The sequence below is a fragment of the Manis javanica genome, chromosome 8 (genome assembly GCF_040802235.1).
Source record: "Manis javanica isolate MJ-LG chromosome 8, MJ_LKY, whole genome shotgun sequence".
NCBI lineage: Eukaryota > Metazoa > Chordata > Mammalia > Pholidota > Manidae > Manis > Manis javanica.
The window spans coordinates 26,963,738-26,986,876 of NC_133163.1; the positions used below are offsets into that span (position 1 = coordinate 26,963,738).

A 23,139-nucleotide genomic window follows, 5' to 3' on the forward strand; every position below is an offset into this window, starting at 1 on the left:
GCCTTCTTTAGACTACCTTTAGGTAACTGGGGCTTAAGCTTGCATATCCTAGTAGTTACTAAGTCAGAAAAATGGTGGGAAATAATAGATATTTATTGTGAAGCCATTCTTAATAGAAAAGGGAGAGTTTTTGAGAAATAGAAGGGAAAGAGTGCTTCCATTTTTATGAGTATCTGTTACGTGCTCCAGTGGTTCTTAACGTTTTGAAGATCACGTGTCCCTTAAAAGTCTGTGGAAATCCAGGGACGATTCTTTAAAAATGGGTACACATACTACACTTGTCATATAATCTGTGCGACTCGGGGACTCTGACACCTGTCTATGGATCTTCTACATGTCTGTGAACTTTAGGTTAAGAACCCTTCTTGTGTGGTGTACTTGGCACTTTATTTTACTTTTGATATTCATAATAACTTAAGAGCCCTCGTTTTACATGTAGGAAGCTAAATAAGGCTCAGACTTCATTCAGAGGTTTGTTTAGGGCTGTTTTTTATTACAAAGCTTGTACTTTTCTTATTGCACAAAACTACTCTAGTATTTGAAATCCAAAAAGATTATTAGGTTTAAAAAAGAAAACGCTGACCATTGCATAACCCTTTCAATGAAACAACATATTGGGGTTAATTCCTGCTCTGCCTCTTACTAGCTGCATGACATTGGATGAGTTAATCTGCATCAGTTTCTTCATCTGTAAAATGAAGATAATTGTAACAGTACTTGTCTTACGGGGATGATATCAGGACTATGTGAAGAAATGAAGTCCTTAGAACAGTGGACACAAGTGAACCCTGTTAAAGTGGTTTTTGTTATTATCATTGTGTGTCTTCCAACATAGAGTATATAGTGGTGCTTGAATTTTATGCCAGTTGTATGGTAATATGGTTGCTCTGCTTTGGAACTTGAATATGTTGATAACCTCAAGAACCCTGTGAAGTTTTCAGTTCTTGAAAAGATCACAAAGGGTTTCTTGAGTTGATTTTGAGTATAGGCACAGTCTTCCTGTTGCTTCTTTCTCTTGTAGGCATGCAAACATATAGTTCACATACTTGACTTTCTAAGCTCTAAATTTTTGATGGTGAAATAGTTTTATTATTGAAGCATTTACATATGTGCCTCCTGCTTTACCCCATTTTTGGTCCCTAGTGGTCTTAATCTTTACAGCTTGTCTGACAGCTGTCATACATGGGTATTGCCGACAGCTGCCACTTTTTTGATGCATCAAAACCTCTTGGGGATTAGGCGATAAAGCTTTTTAAGTAGACTGATCAGTTGTTTGTTTATTTTTAATATTTGGAGACTGATTAGTATCATAGGTTCAGAGGAAAATTGCATATAATTAAATAGTAATTTCCATGTAAATTCAGTCATTGACAGACTCCAAACACTCTCCTTGTAATGTGTACCATGAATTTTGGAATCATGAACAATAACAAATTTTGAAAAACAAGCAATTTGTAATACCCATTCTGAGGATTTTCCAATTTCTTTGATTGCTAATACTTGACAGGGAGCCAATTAGTGTAGGAACACCATGGGGGATCAGAACATACTTAGAAACATGTTTTTCTTGCAATTTTACTGCAATCTGAGGTCTAAGATTAAAGCACTCAAATACTCTATAGCATGTTTTGATGGTGATGGCATGGGGGAGATGTTGCTTTGTGTTGGGTAAGAGCAGAAAGTAATTGCCTTCGATTACATACTTGTGAGAAAAAAAATTATTTCAGTCCTAGCAGTCAAGAGGATTGTTTTGTATTTTTCTACAGTTTTGAAGAGAAAGAATTGTTCAAGGTATTTGACCCACAGTTTGAACACATAATTGGGCTTAGACTTCATTCCGTTCACTAATTGGTCTAACTTACTAATTTAAGTTGATTAAATTTCTTTATAAAATTATGGACAATGAAAGATTCCTTAAAGAACTCTTGTATTGCAATGTTAGAAAGTTAAAGGTAGATTCACTTTGTGGCCATCAAGGGAAAGAAAATTAATTCACAAATATTTTCTTCATTTCAAGTTACAGTTTCATACTTGTTTTTATGTTTCATGTGGTAGTTTTTCTCCCAACAGATATTAGTTGCTGTTAATTACTTTTCAATTAACTTGACTGCCTCCTAAATGTGGTAGCATGGTATACAGCATGCTCTATTCCTAAGGTATTGATATTGAATTGGTTCATAAGGATACCTCAGAGGTACTTTATGGATGCATGTTCATTCATTCAGAAGGTACTGAGGTCCCATTCTGCCCTAGGCAGTGTACTACTTACTCTTCAAGAACCCAGGTCTGTATTGGAGAAAGGTTTGTGGATAGATAAATTATGGTAGGTGGTTGAACAGAGGTATGCAAATTGAAATATTTTAGAGCAATTACTTGTTCATCTTTCTGGAAGTGGTCCAGATCAAAGTATTGTTGTGTAATGTATATATGAATTCTGACACTGTATATATATCAAAATTGAATAGTGTTATATCACCATGATATATATGTATCTATATAGTGTGTGTGTGTGTGTATGCACACTATAACATCATATAACAATATATGGCATGTAAAAATCTAATATAACAAATTAGATCTTATTACCTTAATGGATTCTAGGATATCATTTTACCTTTAAATTACTTTAGCTTAGGTTTAAATTTCAGCTATCTTTCTTTGTTTTCATTTTCTTTGACGGATTCGTGAATGTTTGGCCTTCACTAATATTCTCTTGTATAGTAGTTCTCAAACTTTTGAGGCTATTTAACTTTATTGTAGTTTGTGTGTGTGTGTGTGTGTGTGTGTGTGCACATGTATGTGTATGCCTGAGGACTTGATATGGTGTTATCTCACCGTGATATTTTTTTCTGGTGGGACTCTTGAAGCCTGTTCTACAAATTTTGGTTTAATAGAGACATGAGTATTCATTTAGTATTTGAAATCAAATAGTCATAGTAGATAAATATTTTGTCATTGAGTCTGAATTAACAGCACCATATGATTGTAATGTGAAGTTTTGTTACCTTGAATAGTTGAGGAATTTGTACCATGTTTTTCAGAGCTTGTAGGTAAATCATTTCAGTGTAGTTTACCTGTTTGTGTTGAGATGCTAATAACGAACATTTGTCCATTGTGTTTTCTATTCATTATCCTTTTTTGGCCAGAGATGAGGTAAAGGTAATCTAATAATATACAACAGACATTTTCTGTAGTGTCCCCTTATTTTTGTCCAGCAATTCTGCCCAGGTTTAACCTCTCTCTTGTCCACTTAGGGAGGTTCAACTCCAAGGATACGCCCTGGTGTATGTGGTGAAGCTATTAGGAAGAGAAAACAGTTGAAACCTCCCAAGTGTGATCTAATTTTTCATGTCATGGTGAAGAAGGAAACCCATTTATGGCTGCATAAATGATTTATAGAAAGGAAATGAAAAGGATTTGGAAAAAAATGTTTTAACTTAGCATTACCTGAATTAGGGCAGGGACTAAGACATAATCAGAATCTTAAGGGGAGTGAGAATGTAAAGTAGGGAACCATATGTAACTTTTTTAAAACAGATTTTATTCTGGAATAATTTTAGGTTTATAAAAAAGTTGCAAAGACAGTACAGAGAATTCCTGTAACATTTTTCCACTGATTTGTTTTACAAGTTTTTCCACTAATTTCCTTTCTGTGTTCCAGGATTCAATCCAGGATACCACATTGCTACACAAACCAGACCATGTGTAGTTTTGATGAATAGGTTGGGGTTTCTAATGGGCTTTTCCTCTGCGATGTATGTGGCCCAGTAATCCCCTCAGTGATGAAGAGAGAAAATCACTTACCATGAGAATAAACAATAATGCGTAGGTAGTGTTTTGTACCCCTTGATTCCCAAAGCACTGTTAACTCTGTGGAATAGTTGGCTTTGTTCCCAGGAGGGTGGTGTAAAGTTTCCAGCAAAGCTAAGAGCTGATCCTGATTGAGCTGCTCTTCCTAGGCTCTGCTAACATCGTTTGCTCATCTCATAGATTTTACTGCAACGTGCTGTCGTTAATTATTTACTTATCTGTCTTCACTACTAAACTGTTTCTAAAGGGGTCAGGGACCATCTTACTCATTGTGTAATCCTCAGAGTCCAACATATTGCTTTGCATGTAATTGGTTCTTGGTACACATCTGAAGAAATTAGTAAATCCTTGTTTGGTAACATAGAGTATTAGTTCAGCAGAAGTTTTGTTTTGAAGAATATAAGTGTTGAGTTCTTCAAATCAAGTCATCTTAGGTTGCCATTTCTGTTGCTAGTTGAGGTTTTCTTCTTAGAATCTTAAATAACTATAAAATCCTCATTTAAAGTTCTCTTCCCTCTGATTATATAAGTAATTTATTACCTTTAAAAAAGAAGAGTAGATTTGAAAATACTGGGTGGTAGTAGAGGTAGAGATTTTGTTAGCTTTTAAGTATATGTGTGACCCACTGGGCTGTGGATCTGGCCGTTTGCCTGCCGTTTCATGCGCAGTTAATGAAATTACACCTTACTAGACTTATTGAGGGAGACAGCTTGTCAGATTCAGAAAATTAGTTTAAAATTTTTCCTGTTATAGCCAAAATTCAGTGGCCCAGGAACACCTAAGCATAAAAGCTGCCATGGTATGGGAACACAAGGGTCTGTCTTAATTCTGTGGATTGGGCAGCAGAGTCAGTTTGGTAAATAGAAAAAAATATCGGGATAGGAGGGAGTTGTAAACTGAATCTGCTGTTTTCTCGATTTAAACTAAAGACTGTGACAGGCATAGATGAACCAGTTTTCTGTTTGTTTTTTCTCCAGACATCCCATGATGTTACAAAATGAGCAGTGATAAATCGTTACTTCTCTGTGTTCTACACTCATGTTTGCTTTGAATGCCTTTTCCTGGTTTCCCTGAACTGTGTTGAGATTTGCAAACTCTATTCCAGGGTGCAGTTGAATTTTAAGTCTGCTTTCATATATACTATTCATTTCATTTCGTTCCTGAACTCTAGTTTGCTTTAAAGAGAATGGTGTAATAGAATCTGAGTTAAGAAATGTAGAATTACTTTTGTCTTGGTCAGCTTAACCCTTAATAAATATATGTTTTCTTTTAACCAGTGAATGTAACTTCAGCCTCCTCCCAATTTGGAGTGACTCAATATGGTGAGAATAGTCTGATAAAAGCTTCTCTTTAAAACTGGAAGGGCAAATAGTTCTTTGTTCCTGGCTTAACCTGAAGGTGCATGCTCTGGGTTTTGGAATTTTGTTGTAGCATTAGGGGTCCAGAGGTTTTATGTCAATTTGAGAAGAACTGAGGGGCTAAAACCTCAGCTATGTTTAGAAATGCTGTTAATTAGGTACAAGGGGGGAAATCTGTTAAAAGATTAAAAGCTTTTCCAAATTCCAAAATAGACTGTAACTTATACACTGCTCGATAATGTCATGTTGGAAGTTGAATTTGAAAGAAACAAAGGAATAATAAAACTTAGTAACTAATTATGAGATAAAGGAATGTAGGAGCTTAAAAAACTTTTTAAAAATTTTATCAAGAGAGTCTGTGAAACTTTTAGATAAAACATCTTGAAGGAAAAAGGAGAAAATCTTTGTGCACTTGAGGTAGGCAATTTTTAAAAAATAAGACACAAAATACACAAACTATAAAAAAAATTGTTAAGTTAGATTTCTTCAAATTAAAAACTTTTTAAACACATTTTTAAGTGTTTTAAGAAAATTAAAAAAAACAAGCCACAGATATTTTTTCATATATATCTAACGAAGGGTTTGTATTCAGAATATATAAATAACTCTACAACTTAATAGTAAGAAGACAAACAGCTCAATTTTTTAAAATGCCAAATAGTTGGATACCAAAGAAGCTTTCCCAAATAGCCAATAAGCATGTGAAAAGATACTCAATATTGTTAGTCCTTAGGAAATGCAAATTAAAACCGCAACGGATACCACTTCACACTTACAGAATGGATAAAATTTAAAAGATCCACAATACCAAATGGTGGGTGTCCAGCAACTGGAGCTCTCATATATTGTTAGTAGAAGTGCAAGATGGCACAGCTGCTCTGGAAAACAGTTTGGCAGTTTCTTGTAAGTTAAATATATACTTGCTATATGACCTAGCAACCCCGTACTTATCTGTTTACCCAAGAGAATGCAAACATGTCCACACAAGACTTATACTTGAATGTTCATAGCAAGCTTTATCTGTAATAGCCCCAAATTGAATAGAACCAAATGTCCTTCAACTGGTGAATGGATAAACAAATTATTGTACGTTCATATTAGGGACTACTTACTACACAGCAGTAAAGAGGAATGATACACCTAACTCCATGTATGACACAAAAGACTGTGTATGATGCCATGTGTATGGCTTTCTGTAAAAGGCAAAACTGTAGTGTTAGGAAACACATCAGTGGTTGTGCAGCGGATTGGAGAAGGGGGGCTGGCAGAAAAGGAAACTTACTGTGATGACGAAATGTTCTGTATCATGACTGTATTTTATATCATAATCTTACATGATTGTCAAAACACTAATTGTTTAAATTGGTGATTTTTATTCTATATAAATTATACCTCAATAAAGCTGATTCTGGCAAGAATTTTTTTGCCAGTGATTTAGGCAAGATTAGAGAATGGGTTCAGATTAATTTCAATCTGTATTTGTTATAGGCACTAAAATAGTTTTGAAATAATCAGTATCACTGAATTGAGTTGCAAGGAGCTTACTAGTTATCTGTGTTGGGTCAAGTTTAGATCAACATTATTATTAATGAGAATAGATGGAAATAACATATACATTTTATTTGAAGTTGCATGGTCAGGGAGTAATAGTTCAAATAATTAAAGAAAGTTGGGGCTGATTGTGAATTCCTACTCTGGTCTGTATCTTTACAGAGTCTAATACTGTGACCACCAGTTTCTAGAAATAATTATTTGCTTTTGCATCCAGTCAAGCACTTTTATAACTTTTTCCTCTTCTCTAATGGGTCCTTCTCACTCTTCTTTCCGAGATCCTGTTTTTGAGGGGAGGTACATTTAAGATTGATCCCCTCAGTGTTCTATAATTAGTCTTTGTCTTCATCTGCTTGCTTTTCCATGGCAGTCTTTTTCCATTAACCATGTTTTTTAACTGCCCTCAGGGTACTGGTGTCTCTGTTGCTCCAGATGCTTATTTCCATTTGTCTTGTCAATATATTCACCTGGATATCCTAGAGACATTTCACGCTTGAACATGTTCAGTTCTGTACCCATTATCTTTTCCTCCGTATTTGCCCTGCCTCCTTAATTCCCCACCATGATTCATCCAGGCTTCTAAGCATAGAAAGTCCCAATTTGTCCTTGGCTTTTAGCTTTCCTTTATCTTTTTGACCTCACAGGTCACTGATCCTGTTGCTTCTAAGAAACAAAGACTACTCTACCCTCTGCCCCTCTGCAGTGCCTGGCTACTCTCTTGGACCAGTGTCCTCTTGTCTCCCAGCCATTGGTCTGCTCTCCTTATCAATCTTTTTTTGCATTGCCCCCAGAGTTACTTCTTTTAAAACATGTGCTCCTCTTTCTCCCTTAGTTAGAAAAACATGTCTTGGTTTTTTTGGTCGTGGTTGTTACTTCAAGTCTAAAATGAAGTTCTCTTCCTTTAAGTTTCCATGAGAAGTACTTCTGAGATCTTTCTTCCTCTCCCAAGAATCTTTTTTTCCTTTCTTGGGGTTCTTGATATATCAGTATTATGAGTTAAGATGTAAGCTCTGCAGTCACAGTGCCTGGCTCTTTCAGTTGTCTATAGGCAACCGGGTGACTATAGGCAAGTTACTTTAGCTCTCTGTGCCTCTGTTTCCTAATATATAAGATATGGATAATAATATAGGCATGTTATATGGTTGATATGAGAGTTAAGTGAGATGATACATGAAGCGCTTCAAACAGTGCTGGCACATAGTAAGTTCTCAGTGAAGGTACATTGTTTTCATCATCCTTGAGAAAAAAAATCAAAACACTCAGTATTTTGGATTATTGCTGTGGTTGTTTCCAATGATATTTCTCTGGAAAATGAGTTGTCGCTCAGGTACACTTAATGCCATCTTCCTCATTTACTATGGTCTGGGCTGCTGTGGCCCCAGCACAAACTACCGTCATCACCTGGCAACTCAGCAGCCTGTTTTGCACATAGAGCCATATTCCCTAAGGTCCTCCTGTTGTGCCAAGTCACCTGGGTCTAGGTCCCAGTCTCAACAAGTCCTTTCCCTTACACTCCAAGTCTTGCTCCCTTTGATAACTGTTAGTCCATTCTTGGGTTCTGTGAGTCTGCTGCTGTTTTTTTCCTTCAATTTTTTCTTTGTTCTTATACTCCACAGATGAGTGAAATCATTTGGTACTTGTCTTTCTCCGCCTGGCTTATTTCACTGAGCATAATACCCTCTAGCTCCATCCATGTTCTTGCAAATGGTAGGATTTGTTTTCTTCTTATGGCTGAATAATATTCCATTGTGTATATGTACCACATCTTCTTTATCCATTCATCTGCTGATGGACACTTAGATTGCTTCCATTTCTTGGCTATTGTAAATAGTGCTGCGATAAACATAGGGTGCATATGTCTTTTTCAAACTGGGCTGCTGCATTCTTAGGGTAAATTCCTAGGAGTGGAATTCCTGGGTCAAATGGTATTTCTATTTTGAGATTTTTGAGGAACCTCCATAGTGCTTTCCACAAAGGTTAAACTAATTTACATTCCCACCAGCAGTGTAGGAGGGTTCCCCTTTCTCCACATCCTTGCCAACGTTTGTTGTTGTTTGTCTTTTGGATGTTGGCCATCCTAACTGGTGTGAGGTGATATCTCATTGTGGTTTTAATTTGCATTTCCCTGATGATTAGTGATGTGGAGCATTTTTTCATGTGCCTGTTGGTCATCTGAATTTCTTCTTTGGAGAACTGTCTGTTCAAATCATCTGCCCATTTTTAAATTGGATTATTTGCTTTTTGTTTGTTGAGGTGCATGAGCTCTTTGTATGTTTTAGATGTCAACCCCTTATTGGATATGTCATTTATGAATATATTCTTCCATACTGTAGGATGCTTATTTGTTCTACTGATGGTGTCCTTTGCAGTACAGAAGGTTTTTAGCTTGATATAGTCCCACTTGTTCATTTTTGCTTTTGTTTCCCTTGCCTGTGGAGATATGTTCATGAAGAAGTTGTTGATGTTTATATTCAAGAGAGTTTTGCGTATGTTTTCTTATAAGAGTTTTATGGTTTCATTTCTCAAATTCAGGTCTTTGATCCATTTTGAGTTTACTTTTGTGTATGGAGTTAGACAGTAATGCAGTTTCATTCTCTTGCATGTCTCTGTCCAGTTTCCAACACCAGCTGTTGTGTTCCTTGTCTTTTGGATGTTGGCCATCCTAACTGCTGTGAGGTGCTATCTCAGGGTGGTTTTAATTTGCATTTCCTGATGATTAGCAATGTGGAGCATCTTGTCATGTGCCTGTTGGCCATCTGACTTTCTTCTTTGGATAAGTGTTTTTTCAGATCCTCTGCCCATTTTTTAATCAGTTTATTTGGTTTTTGGGTGTTGAGGCACGTGAGTTCTTTATATATTTTGGATGTTAACCCCTTATTGGATATGTTGCTTACGAATATATTTTCCCATACAGTAGGATGCCTTTTTGTTCTACTGATGGTGTCCTTTGCTGCTCAGAAGCTTTTTAGTTTGATGTAATCCCGTTTGTTCATTTTTGCTTTTGTTTCCCTTGCCCAAGGAGATTTGTTCAGGGAAAAATTGCTCATATTTATATTCAGTAGATTTTTGCCTATGTTTTCTTCTAAGAGTTTTATGGTTTCATGACTTATACTCAGGTCTTTGATCCATTTTGAGTTTACTTTTGTGTATGCAGTTAGACAATAATCTAGTTTCATTCTCTTACATCTAGCTTTCCAGTTTTTGAAGAGACGTGACCCTATTGAATGTCTATTTCAACACCAGTTGTTGAAGAGGTTATCATTTCCCCATTGAATATCCATGACTCCTTTATCATATATTAATTGGCCATGTATGTTTGGGTTTTTCTCAGGGCTCTCTTATTCTGGTTCATTGATCTATTGGTCTGTTCATGTGCCAAATTGTTTTGATTACTGTGGCTTTGTAGTAGAGCTTGAAGTTGGCAAGTGTAGTCCCCCCAGCTTTATTCTTCCTTCTCAGGATTCTTTGGCTATTTGGGTCTTCTGTGGTTCCATATGAATTTTAGAACTATTTGGTCTAGTTTGTTGAAGACTGTCATTGGTATTTTGATAGAAATTGCATTGAATCAGTTGATTGCTTTAGTCAGGATGGCCAGTTTGACAATATTAAGTCTTCCTATCCATGAGCATGGGATGTATTTCCATTTATTGATGTCTTCTTTAATTTCTCTCATGAGTGTCTTGTAGTTTTCAGGGTATAGGTCTTTCACCTCCTTGGTTAGGTTTATTCTAGGTATTTTATTCTTTTTGATGCAATTGTAAATGGAATTGTTTTCCTGATTACTCTCTCTGCTAGTTCATTGTATGTAGTAATGCCACAGATTTCTGTGTATTAATTGTGTATTCCGCAACTTTGCTGGATTATTAGTTCTAATAGTTTTGGGGTGGATTTTTTTATGGGTTTTTATATACAATATCATGTCATCTACAAACAGTGACAGTTAGACTTCTTCCTTACCAGTCTGGATGCCTTTTATTTCTTTGTGGGGTCTGATTACTGTGGCTAGTAATTCCAATAGGCCATCTGTTGCAGTCTTCTTTCTAGTCACTCTTTCAGAATTAGCTGTATTTGCTGTATTTTCATGTTACATGTGGTTTTGGGAGGAGGTTTCTGCCTCACTTCTCATGCTACTCTATTGTTAAAACCTCTGTTCATCCCTCTTTTGTTGTACTTGGCACATTTCACTGTCCATCTCTCACACTGGACTGACTGAGTTTGTGGAGGTTAAAAAAAGACCCTTTCTGAACCCTCCTATACTGCTGGTGGGAATTAAATTAGTTTAACCTTTGTGGAAAGCACTATGGAGGTTCCTCAAAAATCTCAAAATAGAAATACCACTTGATCCAGGAATTCCACTCCTAGGAATTTACCCTAAGAATGCAGCAGCCCAGTTTGAAAAAGACATATGCACCCCTATGTTTATCACAGCACTATTTATGATAGCCAGGAAATGGAAGCAATCTAAGTGTCCATCAGCAGATGAATGGATAAAGAAGATGTGGTACATATACACAATGGAATATTATTCAGCCATAAGAAGAAAACAAATCCTACCATTTGCAAGAACATGGATGGAGCTAGAGGGTATTATGCTCAGTGAAATAAGCTAGGCAGAAAATGACAAGTATCAAATGATTTCACTTATCTGTGGAGTATAAGAACAAAGAAAAAAACTGATGGAATAAAACAGCAGCAGACTCACAGAACCCAAGAATGGACTAATAGTTATCAAAGGGAAAGGGACTGGGGAGGATGGGTGGGAAGGGAGGGATAAGGGGGAAAAAAGGGGCACTACGATTAGCAGACGTAATGTGGGGGGCAGCGGGCACAGGGACGGTTGTACAACACAAAAGACAAGTAAAGACTCTAAAGCATCTTACTACACTGATGGACAGTGACTGTAATGGGGTATGTGGGGGGGACTTGATGATGGGGGGAGTCTAGTAAACATAATGTTCCTCATGTAATTGTAGATTAATGATACCAAAATAAATTTTAAAAATACCCTTTCTTATTCTTTGAATTTAGTGTTTAGCATACAGCCTGTCATACAGCAAGTGCTCAAGAAGTATGAAATGAATAAATCATACAGAAGAACCTAAAGATGTTGGTAGTCAGTATATTTTTCTTTTCCTTATTTTGGGTAAAGATAAAATACAGATATCTATGGATGGGGAAACATAGCAGGAAAAATAGTTTTATTTAAAATGTGAGTGTTTGGGGTGGGTAGTAATGGGGTAATAGACCCAGAAGTTGAGCAGGGGTTGTAGGGCTTTTCAAACTTTTCTGCTTAGGTACCTCTAGTGGTGGAGGATGCAGGGTATGGAACTGTTGGGGACTGGGAGCAGAGCCCCTCAACCTTTCTGCCTCAAGTACAAAATAACTTAATATTTTGAGCATAGCCATGTTATATCTTTAGAAATTCATGTGAATTTTGCATTCTGTTACCTATGAGTGTTTTAACATGAAAATAGCTTTTTCTCCCCACTCACCTCATCCTCCAGTAAACAGATGCTGCAGGAACATGTGTCATTTATCCTCTGGCATCTAGCACATTCTGACAAGACCCAGTGCCCAAGTCAGCGAAGTATGGAATGGAATGAAGTTATGGTCTAATATGGCAGCATTTTGGCTGCCTGTGGTTTGGGGGATTGTCTGCTCAGGAGTATTATGTCATGGAACTGAGGAGGGTGAGCTCATCTTGTTCTGACTAACAAGCCTGTTCCTGGAAGGCTGCAGTCAGTTGGAGGCACCTCATTACCAGGTCACTGGGGACCAGCTGGACAGAGTTCACAGAAGACCCACAGTAATGATTCAGAGACTGGAGGGGCTGACTGATGAAGAAAGAATATAAATGAAAACCATCTAACTTGGCTGAACCAAGAGAGCAGGAATACACAACTGTATAAATATCTCAAGAGTACAAACTTGCTGGAGGGAGGGCAATCTTTTATAGTGGGGTTTTGGAATGAGGAGAATAAACCAAGATTAGAATTAAGCAAAAGAAAATGTAAACTAATAATCTGAAGTAAAAAAAATAAAGTATCTGATGGTGCACTCCTATTTCTTGAAGTCTCCTTCCTTAGACTACTTTAACTTGTGGGCCTTCTGCTAATTGAATGATTTGTTTTCTCAATTTGATTTCTCTGGACTTGTGGCGGGTGCTTCTGTGTAGTGAATGCGGAGACTACATTCTTGCAAAGCCAGCATCTTTCTCCAGTCCTGTCTTTTTTTGTGGCAACTTGGGGGGTGTTATTTGGAACTCCTAGGTGTTGCCACTGCCTCTTCATTCCCCAGAATTCTGAAATGGACTGTCATCACATTGTTTTTTTTTGTGGCTATTTATAACAACACTTTTAAAGTCAAGATGGAGTCAGTAATACATATTGTCATAATTTTAGAAACCTAGATATAGTATTGGCCCCTGAGGTACTGGTTTTAGGAAATTATAGCCTTGCTGAAATGTAAGAATGATTGTAGAAACTTTTACTTTGGGAAATGATTGTATAAAATTCCTTCTTGCGGTATGGAAGGCACAAAGCTTTTAAATAATAGTTGAAAATAGCCCGGAGAAATATTTGTATAATACTTCAAGTTTTATAGCTCTTTTCCTAAGAGGGGATAGTAGAACTGGAAGAAAATGATTCTGTGTTTTTTTTAATAAAAATTAATTCATTTATACAAGGCCCTTATGTAGCTTTAAGACTAAGACCTCTAGATCAGAGATTGGTAAACATGTTTTGTAAAGGGTCAGATAGGAAAGCTTTGTAGGCTGTATGTCTCTGCTGCAACTACTCAACTCTGCTGTTGTAGTACAAAATCAGTCATAGACAATATATAAACACATGTACTTGGCTGTGTTTACTTTTTTTTTAGAAAAGCAGGTGGCTGTCTGGATTTGGCCTGCAGGCTATAGTTTGCCAACTCCTGCTTTAGACCCTTGCTCCTAAAAGATAATCTGCAGACCAGCAGTACCAGCATTACCTGTGGGCCTGTTACAGATGCAGAATCCTTTCTCACGCTGACTGCCCAAGCTCCAACCCCTCTCTTCCAGGCCAACCCTCAGGACCCTCTGTGGGCTCTAGACCATGCTTCTCAAACTTCAACATGCAGAGGAATCACCTGGGGGGCTTTTGAAAGTACAGACTCTGAGATAAATCCTGAATGCCATACTAGCCACTAGGAGGCAAAGATGAGTAGGACCCCAGTCAGTGTCCTGAGGGAACGTACCATCTATTAAGAGCAACTACTGTATGAACCAACAATTATAATACACAATAAATGCTATAACAGAGGTATCTTCAGAATAGGAGTGTCACAAAGGAGAAAAGATTGGTTTTGTCTGACATGGAGGGAATCCTTAGAGTGGCCTGAGGGTTAGACCAGAAGAGGACAGGTAGAGCTTGAGTTGAGTCTTGAAGCTCACTAGAAATGCTGAAGCTTTGCAGGGTTAAGCATAGTAGTTCATGGTGGAGTACAGTGAAGATGATATTGGAACCAGGAGTAACTTGATTTAATAATTAAATTGCTGACTACAGCTAACATCATAATGAACAGAAATAAAAGTTCAATACATTATATTATCTTTAGCTATAATTTTTTAATATTGTTATTTGAAAAAAAGGATAATTGCCTGTTTTTAGAAAAACAGTTCCCTGAAAAGTATTTGCTCTCCAGAAATAGAAACTTTTATGTGTTCTTGCATCATTAAGAATTTGTAAAATGCTAAAAGTTACAGGTAGAAAATAAAAATTATTTATAATTCTATACACCAAGAGATGACCACTATTAACATTTCTATGTTGTTCCTTCTAGACTTCTTTATGTAATGTAATATTTTAAATGTTGGGCTCATGCTTTTTATAAATAATTTTGTAATTGCTTTTTTATTTAATATTTTATTTGTGATCAATTTCCTGTGTTGTTATCCTTAAAAGTGTTGTTTTTTAAATGCTTACATAAATTTTAATGGATTTCTTATAGTTTATTCAACTGTCATTTGTGGATCCTTTAAGCTGGTTCCAGTGGCTAGCTGACCCAGGTTTTGCTCATATACTTGGCAAGTCTGTTGCTGTATTTTAAAATAAATACACATACTTACTTCTAATTATAAAAAAGTTCTTTGATTTTCTAGCCTTTATTCATTCAGTTTTGCTTTTGTTAGCATTTTGTGTTTTCTTTCTTGATTTCTCATGTAGAGTGGCAGTAGAGTAGTCATTAAAAGCATGGATTATGGGTCCAGGTTGTCTGGGTTTGACTCAACTCTTACTATTTTTCCTGTATAATCTTAAGAAAGTACCTTGAGAAAAATAACTCAGTTTTCTCATCTGTAGAAATAGAGTTGAGTGTATCTGTGTCTTGGGGATGTAAGTTAATACAAATGAAACAGAGAACAGTTCTGCCATGTGGAAAGAGATTCTCTTTTAGTGATTAGTAGTCTCATCTCATTTGTTTTAAGGTGGCCATTTGTATATGCTTTGCCACAACCCCCATTCTGCTACATTTAGTTTGTGAATATCTTTGAGTTACTGACTTCACTGGACTTTACTTAGTAGCTTTATCTTGAAAGTTCCCAGACTTTTTTACCATTCACAGTAGCAAATTTTACTATTTGAAAGATAAAATCAGCATTGTTTAACCATCTCTTGGGAATATGTGCATGGGCACAAAGGGAGCAGCAGACTGCATAGGCTGATAGATTACCTTTTAAAGCTCTTCAGTGGTTTCCCCTTTCCAACTAAATTTTATCTTAATTCCTGATGGGGCATGTGGGGCCCTTAGTAACCTGGCCCCACCTATTCTCTTATCTCATTTCTCTTCAACTTGTTCTCAGACCCTGTGCTCCAGCCTCATTAAACTGAAATTGGGCATGTGGTTTTGATGGGGCACATTCTTTAAGTCTTTGCTCTAGTTTGCTTCTTCCAAAGGGTTGCTATCAACTGAGGTGCTAGAGCTTCCTCCTGGGAGTGACACAGTTAAGGCAGTGAGATTGCCACTTGGCTTTTTTTGTGGAGTTTTAATTGAGAAAGTTTGGTAAGAGTTCAACAACCCTTGATTATTTTTAGTGTCCCAGTGTTTCCACTGCCTGTTCTGTCTCCTTTTTGTTGTTTTCTGGGGATTCTTTTTCAGAAATAGAAACCTACTCCATTCACCCTTTTTTCTTTGTTGGGTAGGATCCTGGGACAGCAAAACAGGTGCATCCTTTGGCAGCTGATTACGCCCTGCACTAGAGAGAAGTCCAGGGATGATACACATTGGGGCTATATTTCTCCACCCTGTAATTCATCCAGTTCATGCCTCTGCTTCTATGATACATCTTCACTGAAGGTCTGATGGATAGACGCTTTCCATCGACCTTGCAACTGTTTTCTTCCATGTGGAAATTGGAAGACAAGGTGAAAGGTGCCCCAGAGTACCTACTTTGTTGAATAGGAGTGCTGCGTTTGTTTCTCAGAACATGGGCCCTCGTTTAAAGGTAAGTTGATAGACTAGTTAAGATTCATGTTATTGGGATGCAGAACATGGAGTTAGTGACTAGTTCCTAAGCCTTTTTGACAAGGGATAGACGTTGAAGTGCATAGTTGCAGTTAGACTTGATTCCCACCCCACAGGCAACTTTTGAATATAAAGAAATTGATTTCTGCGTTTCTGGGAAATGACTTTTTCACAATTGATCTTCAATGTTGGGTGTAAAATTCATTTGATATTGTAATTATCAATTTTTATACTCCTAATAAAGCAAAAACATTTTAGAATACGTATGTCAATCAACTTTCTAGCATTCCCTTGAGATAGATCTTCAAGTATTTCCCCCTCCCCTGCCTTTTGTAGGTAATGTGAGCCAAAGTGCTGTAGTATTAAGCAACTTGCCCAGGATCCTTTAGTAAGCAAGTGATATTTTTATATTAGATAATCGGTACTGCATTCCATTTTCCTTTGTCATGCTTTATTTTTATTTCAAACGATTTTTAAAAAGCACCATAAGCATTTATCTTTCCAATTTAGTCTCATGGTTGGATTCCTCACAGTAAGCTTGGGTAATGCTTTTTATACTCTCTTTTACCTGTTTTCTTAAATCTTTCCCCAAATACTTCACCCTCCCTATGACTCCATTCTTTTTCATGATTCAGTATTCTCTGAGGTCAAGAACATTGGGCTTCAGAGTTAGACATGGACTTGAGTCTCAGCTCTTATGTAACCAGCTGGGAGGTGTTCAGCAAGTTAACTTCTCTAGGCCCAGCTTTTTTTCCCTAATCTTTAAAACAAGAATAATTGTGCTTGTCAAGTTTGTTATGGGGACATTACTTAGGCTAACATGTAGTTTTGCCTAGTGTAAGTGTAGTCCATAAGGGTAGGTAGTGCATGTTTCCTTACTGCTATAACTGCTGTCCTGCTAGCTTAGGGGATCACAAGTTGCTGAATTGAATAAGGGCAAGGATGCTAAAGACATGAACTTGGAAACAAAATACTCATGTAGCTAAATTGCAGGAAACAGTGTGGAGACTTAACATGCTATTTCTTTTATGCTTAGATTAGACTCAGGAAGAATTCCAAAATAATTTTATGAAGGAGAAGTGTGGGCAGCAGAAAGTGGAGGGTGCTACATAAACTGTTGTAGAAAAATAGAAGCTCAAGATAAACTGGATACCGTGCCATGCATGAGAATGGATGACTTTAGTCATTGGAATTTGATATGTATTTATAGAACTAAAGTAAACTGGTAACTTTTGGTCTGACAAGTTCCAATCCCTGGCTCAAGTAGACATACATTCCTGTTCTTAGACATTCTGGCAAAGTAAAGAGCAGACATTGGACACTATCCTCTCAAATATTTTATTCATATTTGTTGAAATTACTATATGCAATTATGTTGGATGTTGTAGAGAACTTTTAAGACTAGTCTTTGTCTAATGTTATTTACCACTCTGAAATGAAAAATAAAATAAATAAGGGACTAAAAAAGAATATAGGTGCTATAAGATAAATAATAAAAAAGCTGTGTGAGAATTCAGAGTGGGAAACGATTTCTAAATTGAAGCTCAGGAAAAGATTTTAGGAAGGGGAAGTAGGACTTTCCCTAGATGTTAGGATTAGGAGGTTTTTCCATGGATAGAGATTGAGTGGAGGAGAGGGTAGTCTAGGCAGAGGAAATGAATGTTGCAAAGGCACGGAGATGGGACATCTTAAACGGGAAATTGTAAAGGATTTAATTTGAGTAGATCATAGGATGAAAACAAGGTACTGAGAGAGATGGGGCCGAGGAGAATGCTGTGGATGGGAATGGGAGCAGAGAAAGAGCAGAGAGCACCCTGACAGGGTCAGCAAGAGGACAGAAAATGCCTATGGCACAGAAGTAAAATCTAGCATCAAAGTGACTTGAGTGACCAAGATAGGGAGGCTGTGTTACAGCATTCAGGAGGAACAAAACAGAGGGAAAATGTAGAAGGAAAGCAAATTCAAAATGCGATCATGGGTGAAATTGTTGGGGAGGTTTTTGAGAGCTGTTGTACAGAAGTGGAATATTTTAGAAAGGTTAGATCAGTGGGTGATGAATTAACAGAACTAATTCTCTGGTCACAAAGAGGTTCCAAGGAGAAGAGAGGAGAGTTGTTTGGGGACAAAGTAATAATAGGATAGGTATGCTGAATTTTAAATAATAAATGGAATTGGAGTACAAATGTAGAATTAACCTCTTGGAAAAAGTCCAGGTGATCTGAATCTGTGGTGATGATTTGGTTGAGAAATAAGTGAATGGGGAGAAAATAGACAGGGACTCAACAAGATCAAGCTCATTTCTGCTAGCTTCATGAGGACTGAGACTGTGGCTATTCAACACTGTCCCCAGTTACTGGCATATTAAGTAGGTACCCAGTGTTCATTGGGTGATTTATTTTAGGATAAATTTCAACTCTTCACTATAAAGATTTTCAGACACAAAATTAGAATAGTGTAAAGAACTCCCATGTAGGCAGAAATTTTAAGCACAGTAAGAGAAGCCATGCCTTTTGCAATTCTGATGCATTTCCCACTTTAAAAAATGTGGGCCAATAGGGAGGTTCTCTTTATTTCCAATTGGCTTTGAAGTGAAATAGTAGTGATACTGCTAATATTGAAAATCATTATAATAATAATTAAAACAGAACTTCTGTGTGCCAGGCATCATTCTAGGCTGTGTATATGTGTTAATTCATTTAATCCTCACAGCACCCCTATGAACTCCACACAGATTTATGCCCATTTGATGGATAAGGAAACTGGCACTCTATAGAGAGAGAGATTAAGTAACTTGTCCATAGTGGCAGAGGATGAATTTGAACCCATGTAGTCCATGCCTTCATCTTCTGTATTTATACTCTTTGTTATAGTGTTTGATATCAGAGGCTTGATGGCTGTAGGAAGTTATATTGAAGTCTTAAAGGAGATGGTACCATAGAAATGATTATATTTCAACTCTTTTTACAGCAATCAGAATTCTGAAGCCTGCACAAGTCACACAGTTGCAGTCCTGGAACTGGTCTCCAGGCTTCTGACTTACTGCTTGTCAGCTCCCTCTCACAGAACCAGTGGTAGAGACTTGAGACCACAGGTCCTATAACATCAGCCACAGATACTGTATTTTCTGCTGAGTGCTATAACTTCACTAAGGGCCAAATTTTCACATCTCAGGATTAGATTGGATGGCATCCAAATGAGGGAATACCTAGGACAGTTAAATTGATGGTTCGGGTCCCACCAAGTCATCTAGCAGATCCTGTAAGGAGCAGACAGATTCTTTTTGAAAGATGATAACAGCTTCTCAGCATAGGTTCCCAGGAGATGAGAAGCTTGTTTGGGAAGGAGGCTCAGTAGTTGTGATCTCAAATTTGGGGTGTTTCTTTTAATAGACCCTTTTGGGAGAAGCTTAATCCATATGTATTGACAGTGCTTAGTGTTCCTTTTGTGGATTTCTTTTCTCGTACAACTTTAGACACCAGTTTAAATAGGGATTTCTCTGAAAGTTGGCACGGTCATTCCTCAAACTAATCTATGGATTCCATTGGGGATATTGTTATAAGGAACTAATGGCTATTTTCTGTTTCTCTTTAAATTTTTTAGCACAATTAGACTAAAAGCACACCCTGTAAAAAATAAAAGTTGTTTTGGTCCCTTACAATTCTGAGCCTAGAAATGATCAGCTGTCCAATCTCTAAGTATTACTCTAGTGCTGATAAAAGGTGCTGAGTTGAGATAACACTGATAAGCTTAATATACATTGGCTTGAAAGTAAAGAGTGAATTCAGTGCATTGTACACAGCTTAGAAGGAGATCAAAACTCAGTAAGATACGAATGTCAGTGTACATAGCATTTTCTCTTGGCAGTAATCCTTGGGTACCAAATACCCAAGTTCAAATGAGTGATGAAGATGGAAGCCTTTTTCTTTCTTTTTTTTTTTGAAACCTTATTCTGGAAACAAGTTTAATAACAGTGGAAGTTTCCCCTCAAACTCTGGCCACTGTTTGAATTGTCCTGACCTTGGCAGGCATCACTTAGGATGAGAATAGTCTCCTCCTTTTCTTCCTCTCCTTGGCCTTTCTGCTTAGCTCATCTTCACAGGGCCATTGTCTGATTGGCAACAGATGACTTCTCTTACATGCCCACTGTTATGGTTGGGATGACCCAGAGTTCATTTTAATTACATAATGCCAACATGATGGTAGTAATACTTGCTTTTAAAAATCCACATTTGATATAACTAGTCTTTTTAGATGAATTACTTCCAGAAGACAAATATAAGGGGAAAGTGACTCCATTACCCTCTTTGTTTGTGTTAATTAGCATCACTTTGCATGGGTAAGGGAGACTGCCTTGGGGCCCTGAATCTAAGAAGATGAAAGCCACCTTATTGCATTTTGTAATTAGCAATAAAGCAAGTGACGGTTTGTGGAGTTCCTAACGGGGTCATAGATTGGAAGTCTCGGGGAATGATAGAGTCTCTATTTCTCTGAAATATGTTGTAGTGTACCTGTCAAGCTAGAGAGAAGACAGACAGTAAGGCTGGAAATGGTTGACTCAAGCCATACACTGTGCTTTGTCTCTCTCTGAGCTGGTGGTAAGGAAGAAGAGAAAAAGCTAACCAAGTTTTCTTTACAACTGCAGCTGTGATCCTCGGCTGTCTGTCGGCATTGAAGGGACCTGATGTTTTACGTTATTGGTATGTCATGAAAAGAGCTCTCCAGAATGTACCTTCACGTTGGCAGTGGAATTCATTCATTTGGGAAATACTTATTGAGGAATTATAGTCTGTGCCAGACACTCTTTCCTGCCCAAAGTCGAAAAAGACAAAAATCTGCCTTCAAAAACTTCATTACATGAAGGGGGAAATGGTCAAGGGGGAGAAAAAATTATAATTGATAAATGTATAGGAGTTTGAGGGAACACATAAGAGGGAACTCTGAAATCTGGTTGGGATGGGAGGGCTTTTGCCAAGTGGACAAGGGAGGGGGAAGACTTCCAATTGGAGGGAATAGAATGGAACATTATTTTTACTACTTCTGTGAGGGCCTGGCACATACAGAATAGTAGGGGGTGGGCGTGATATGTGATATGTGATCCGTGGTATAGAACTTTTATAGAAAAAGCAGACTTTCTGTAAAAGGTTTAAGTATTTTCTGCTTCTCAGGCCATACAGGCTCTGTTACAACTACTGAACTCTGTAAAAGCAGCCCTAGACAATGTAAATGAATAGGGGGGGCTGTGTGTTCCATTAGACCTTTGTTTATAAAAATAGCCAGTGGGTGGGGTTTGGCTTGACTAGTTTCTGATGCTTGGTGTAGCAGGTCCTCTCTCTACCCACAGAGGTAGTGACACAGTACAGCATTTCTTTGGAAATGTTGATATCTCATCCTGACTTCCTGTAACTTTTGAGAGATGCTTAGCGTGTTCCCTGATGAGAAGCTGCAGTGTGTAATTGGCAGGTGGTATGTGTGTTCTCTCTTTTACATAGGTGGAATCACAGTGTCTGTGGTTGCATTCTTCTTCACAATTAAGTTCCTCTTTGAGGTTGCCGCGCGTGTAGTCAGCTTCCTCCAGAATGAGGACCGTGAGCGCAGAGGGGACCGGACTATTTATGACTACGTGCGGGGAAATTACCTGGATCCCCGGTCTTGCAAAGTTTCCTGGGATTGGAAGGACCCCTATGAGGTGGGCCACAGCATGGCCTTCCGAGTGCATGTAAGGGAATGTTTCTGTCTCCATACCAGTTGGGGTGGCTGAGTCACTTGCTTTCCAGTGCCTAGTTTAGTCTGTTGGTGGTGCTGACCTGGAATGTTAACGTTTTCCTTTGTTTTTCAGTGCTTCCCAGGAACTTAGGAATTGTTATTATCTGAAGGGTCATGAGTTTCTCTGTCATTTTGGCTTAATAGGTACTTAGCTTTTGAGATGCATAAAGGGTAATGTTACTTTATCAAAATGAGAAAACATTACTGAAAAGAAAAGATAGATCAGGGATTGGCAAACTGCCCAAAGGACAAATCAGGCCCACCTCGTATTTCTGTAAATACAGCTTTATTGGAACACAGCCACACCCATTCATCTGCCTGTATTGCCTATGGCTGCTTTCACACTTGAGTAGTGAGCCACAGTTGAGTAGCTGTGTATGATCCACAAAACCAAAAATGAGTGTCCTCTGGCTCTTTGTAGAAAAAGTTTGCTGCCCTCGGGATGCCTTCTCCACTGCAGCAATCTGCTTGGCGTGATGGCCTGAACCCCCCTGGCCTTGCCTGGTGCTTCCGTTCACCCTGTGCTAGCAGTGCCACTGACCTACCTTTACATTTGGGTTAGCTGTGATAAAGAATAAAAAGGGCCAATAAGACAAAGGAGGCAGCATTTACGATTCAAAACGTCAGGTTGAAATTGATTCAGTGGTATATTTTCTTCCTGTTCTCAGAACAGTTTAATAATTTGTATTCTTGATTTGATGGCTTTCTTTGAGGCATGGAGAAAATTTGTTTCTCTCTTTGTGAGCAGGACTGTAGGAATACATGGGTACTGGCATTTGCTAGCTTACTCTCTCCCCACACCATCTTGAGTTAGATGGGAAAAACTTTTATTCCCCTGCTTACTAATGGGTGCCTCCCTTCTCTCCACTGCAGTTATTCTACAAGAATGGGCAGCCTTTCCCCGCATATCGGCTTGTGGGACTGAGAGTTCACATCTCTCACGTTGAACTAGCTGTGGAGATTCCAGTGACCCAGGAAGTCCTCCAGGAGCTCAGCTCCAATGTAGTCAAGGTGGCCTTCACTGTGCGCAGGGCTGGGCGTTATGAAATCTCAGTGAAGCTTGGTGGATTAAACGTGGCCTATAGTCCCTACTACAAGATTTTTCAGCCTGGTATGTTTTTTCTTCCCTCTCCATTCCTTCCTTCCTTTGTCTGTCTTTATT

General features: G+C 37.9%; 1 protein-coding gene across 6 annotated transcripts in view; it reads left to right on the forward strand.

Annotated features, from left to right (window-relative positions):
• The window catches only part of AREL1 (apoptosis resistant E3 ubiquitin protein ligase 1), a 43,899-nt gene that overhangs the window by 673 nt on the left and 20,087 nt on the right, over nt 1-23,139 (forward strand). For 2 of the 6 annotated variants that reach the window (XM_036991407.2, XM_036991513.2), the window contains exons 2-5: nt 15,893-16,194; nt 20,857-20,911; nt 21,704-21,930; nt 22,851-23,088. In XM_036991407.2, coding sequence (XP_036847302.2) covers nt 20,896-20,911; nt 21,704-21,930; nt 22,851-23,088 — 481 coding nt within the window. In that variant the 5' untranslated portion in view covers nt 15,893-16,194; nt 20,857-20,895. The remainder of the gene's footprint in view (nt 1-15,892; nt 16,195-20,856; nt 20,912-21,703; nt 21,931-22,850; nt 23,089-23,139) is intronic. The other 4 variants (XM_036991575.2, XM_036991646.2, XM_036991455.2 and 1 more) reach the window with 4 other exon arrangements.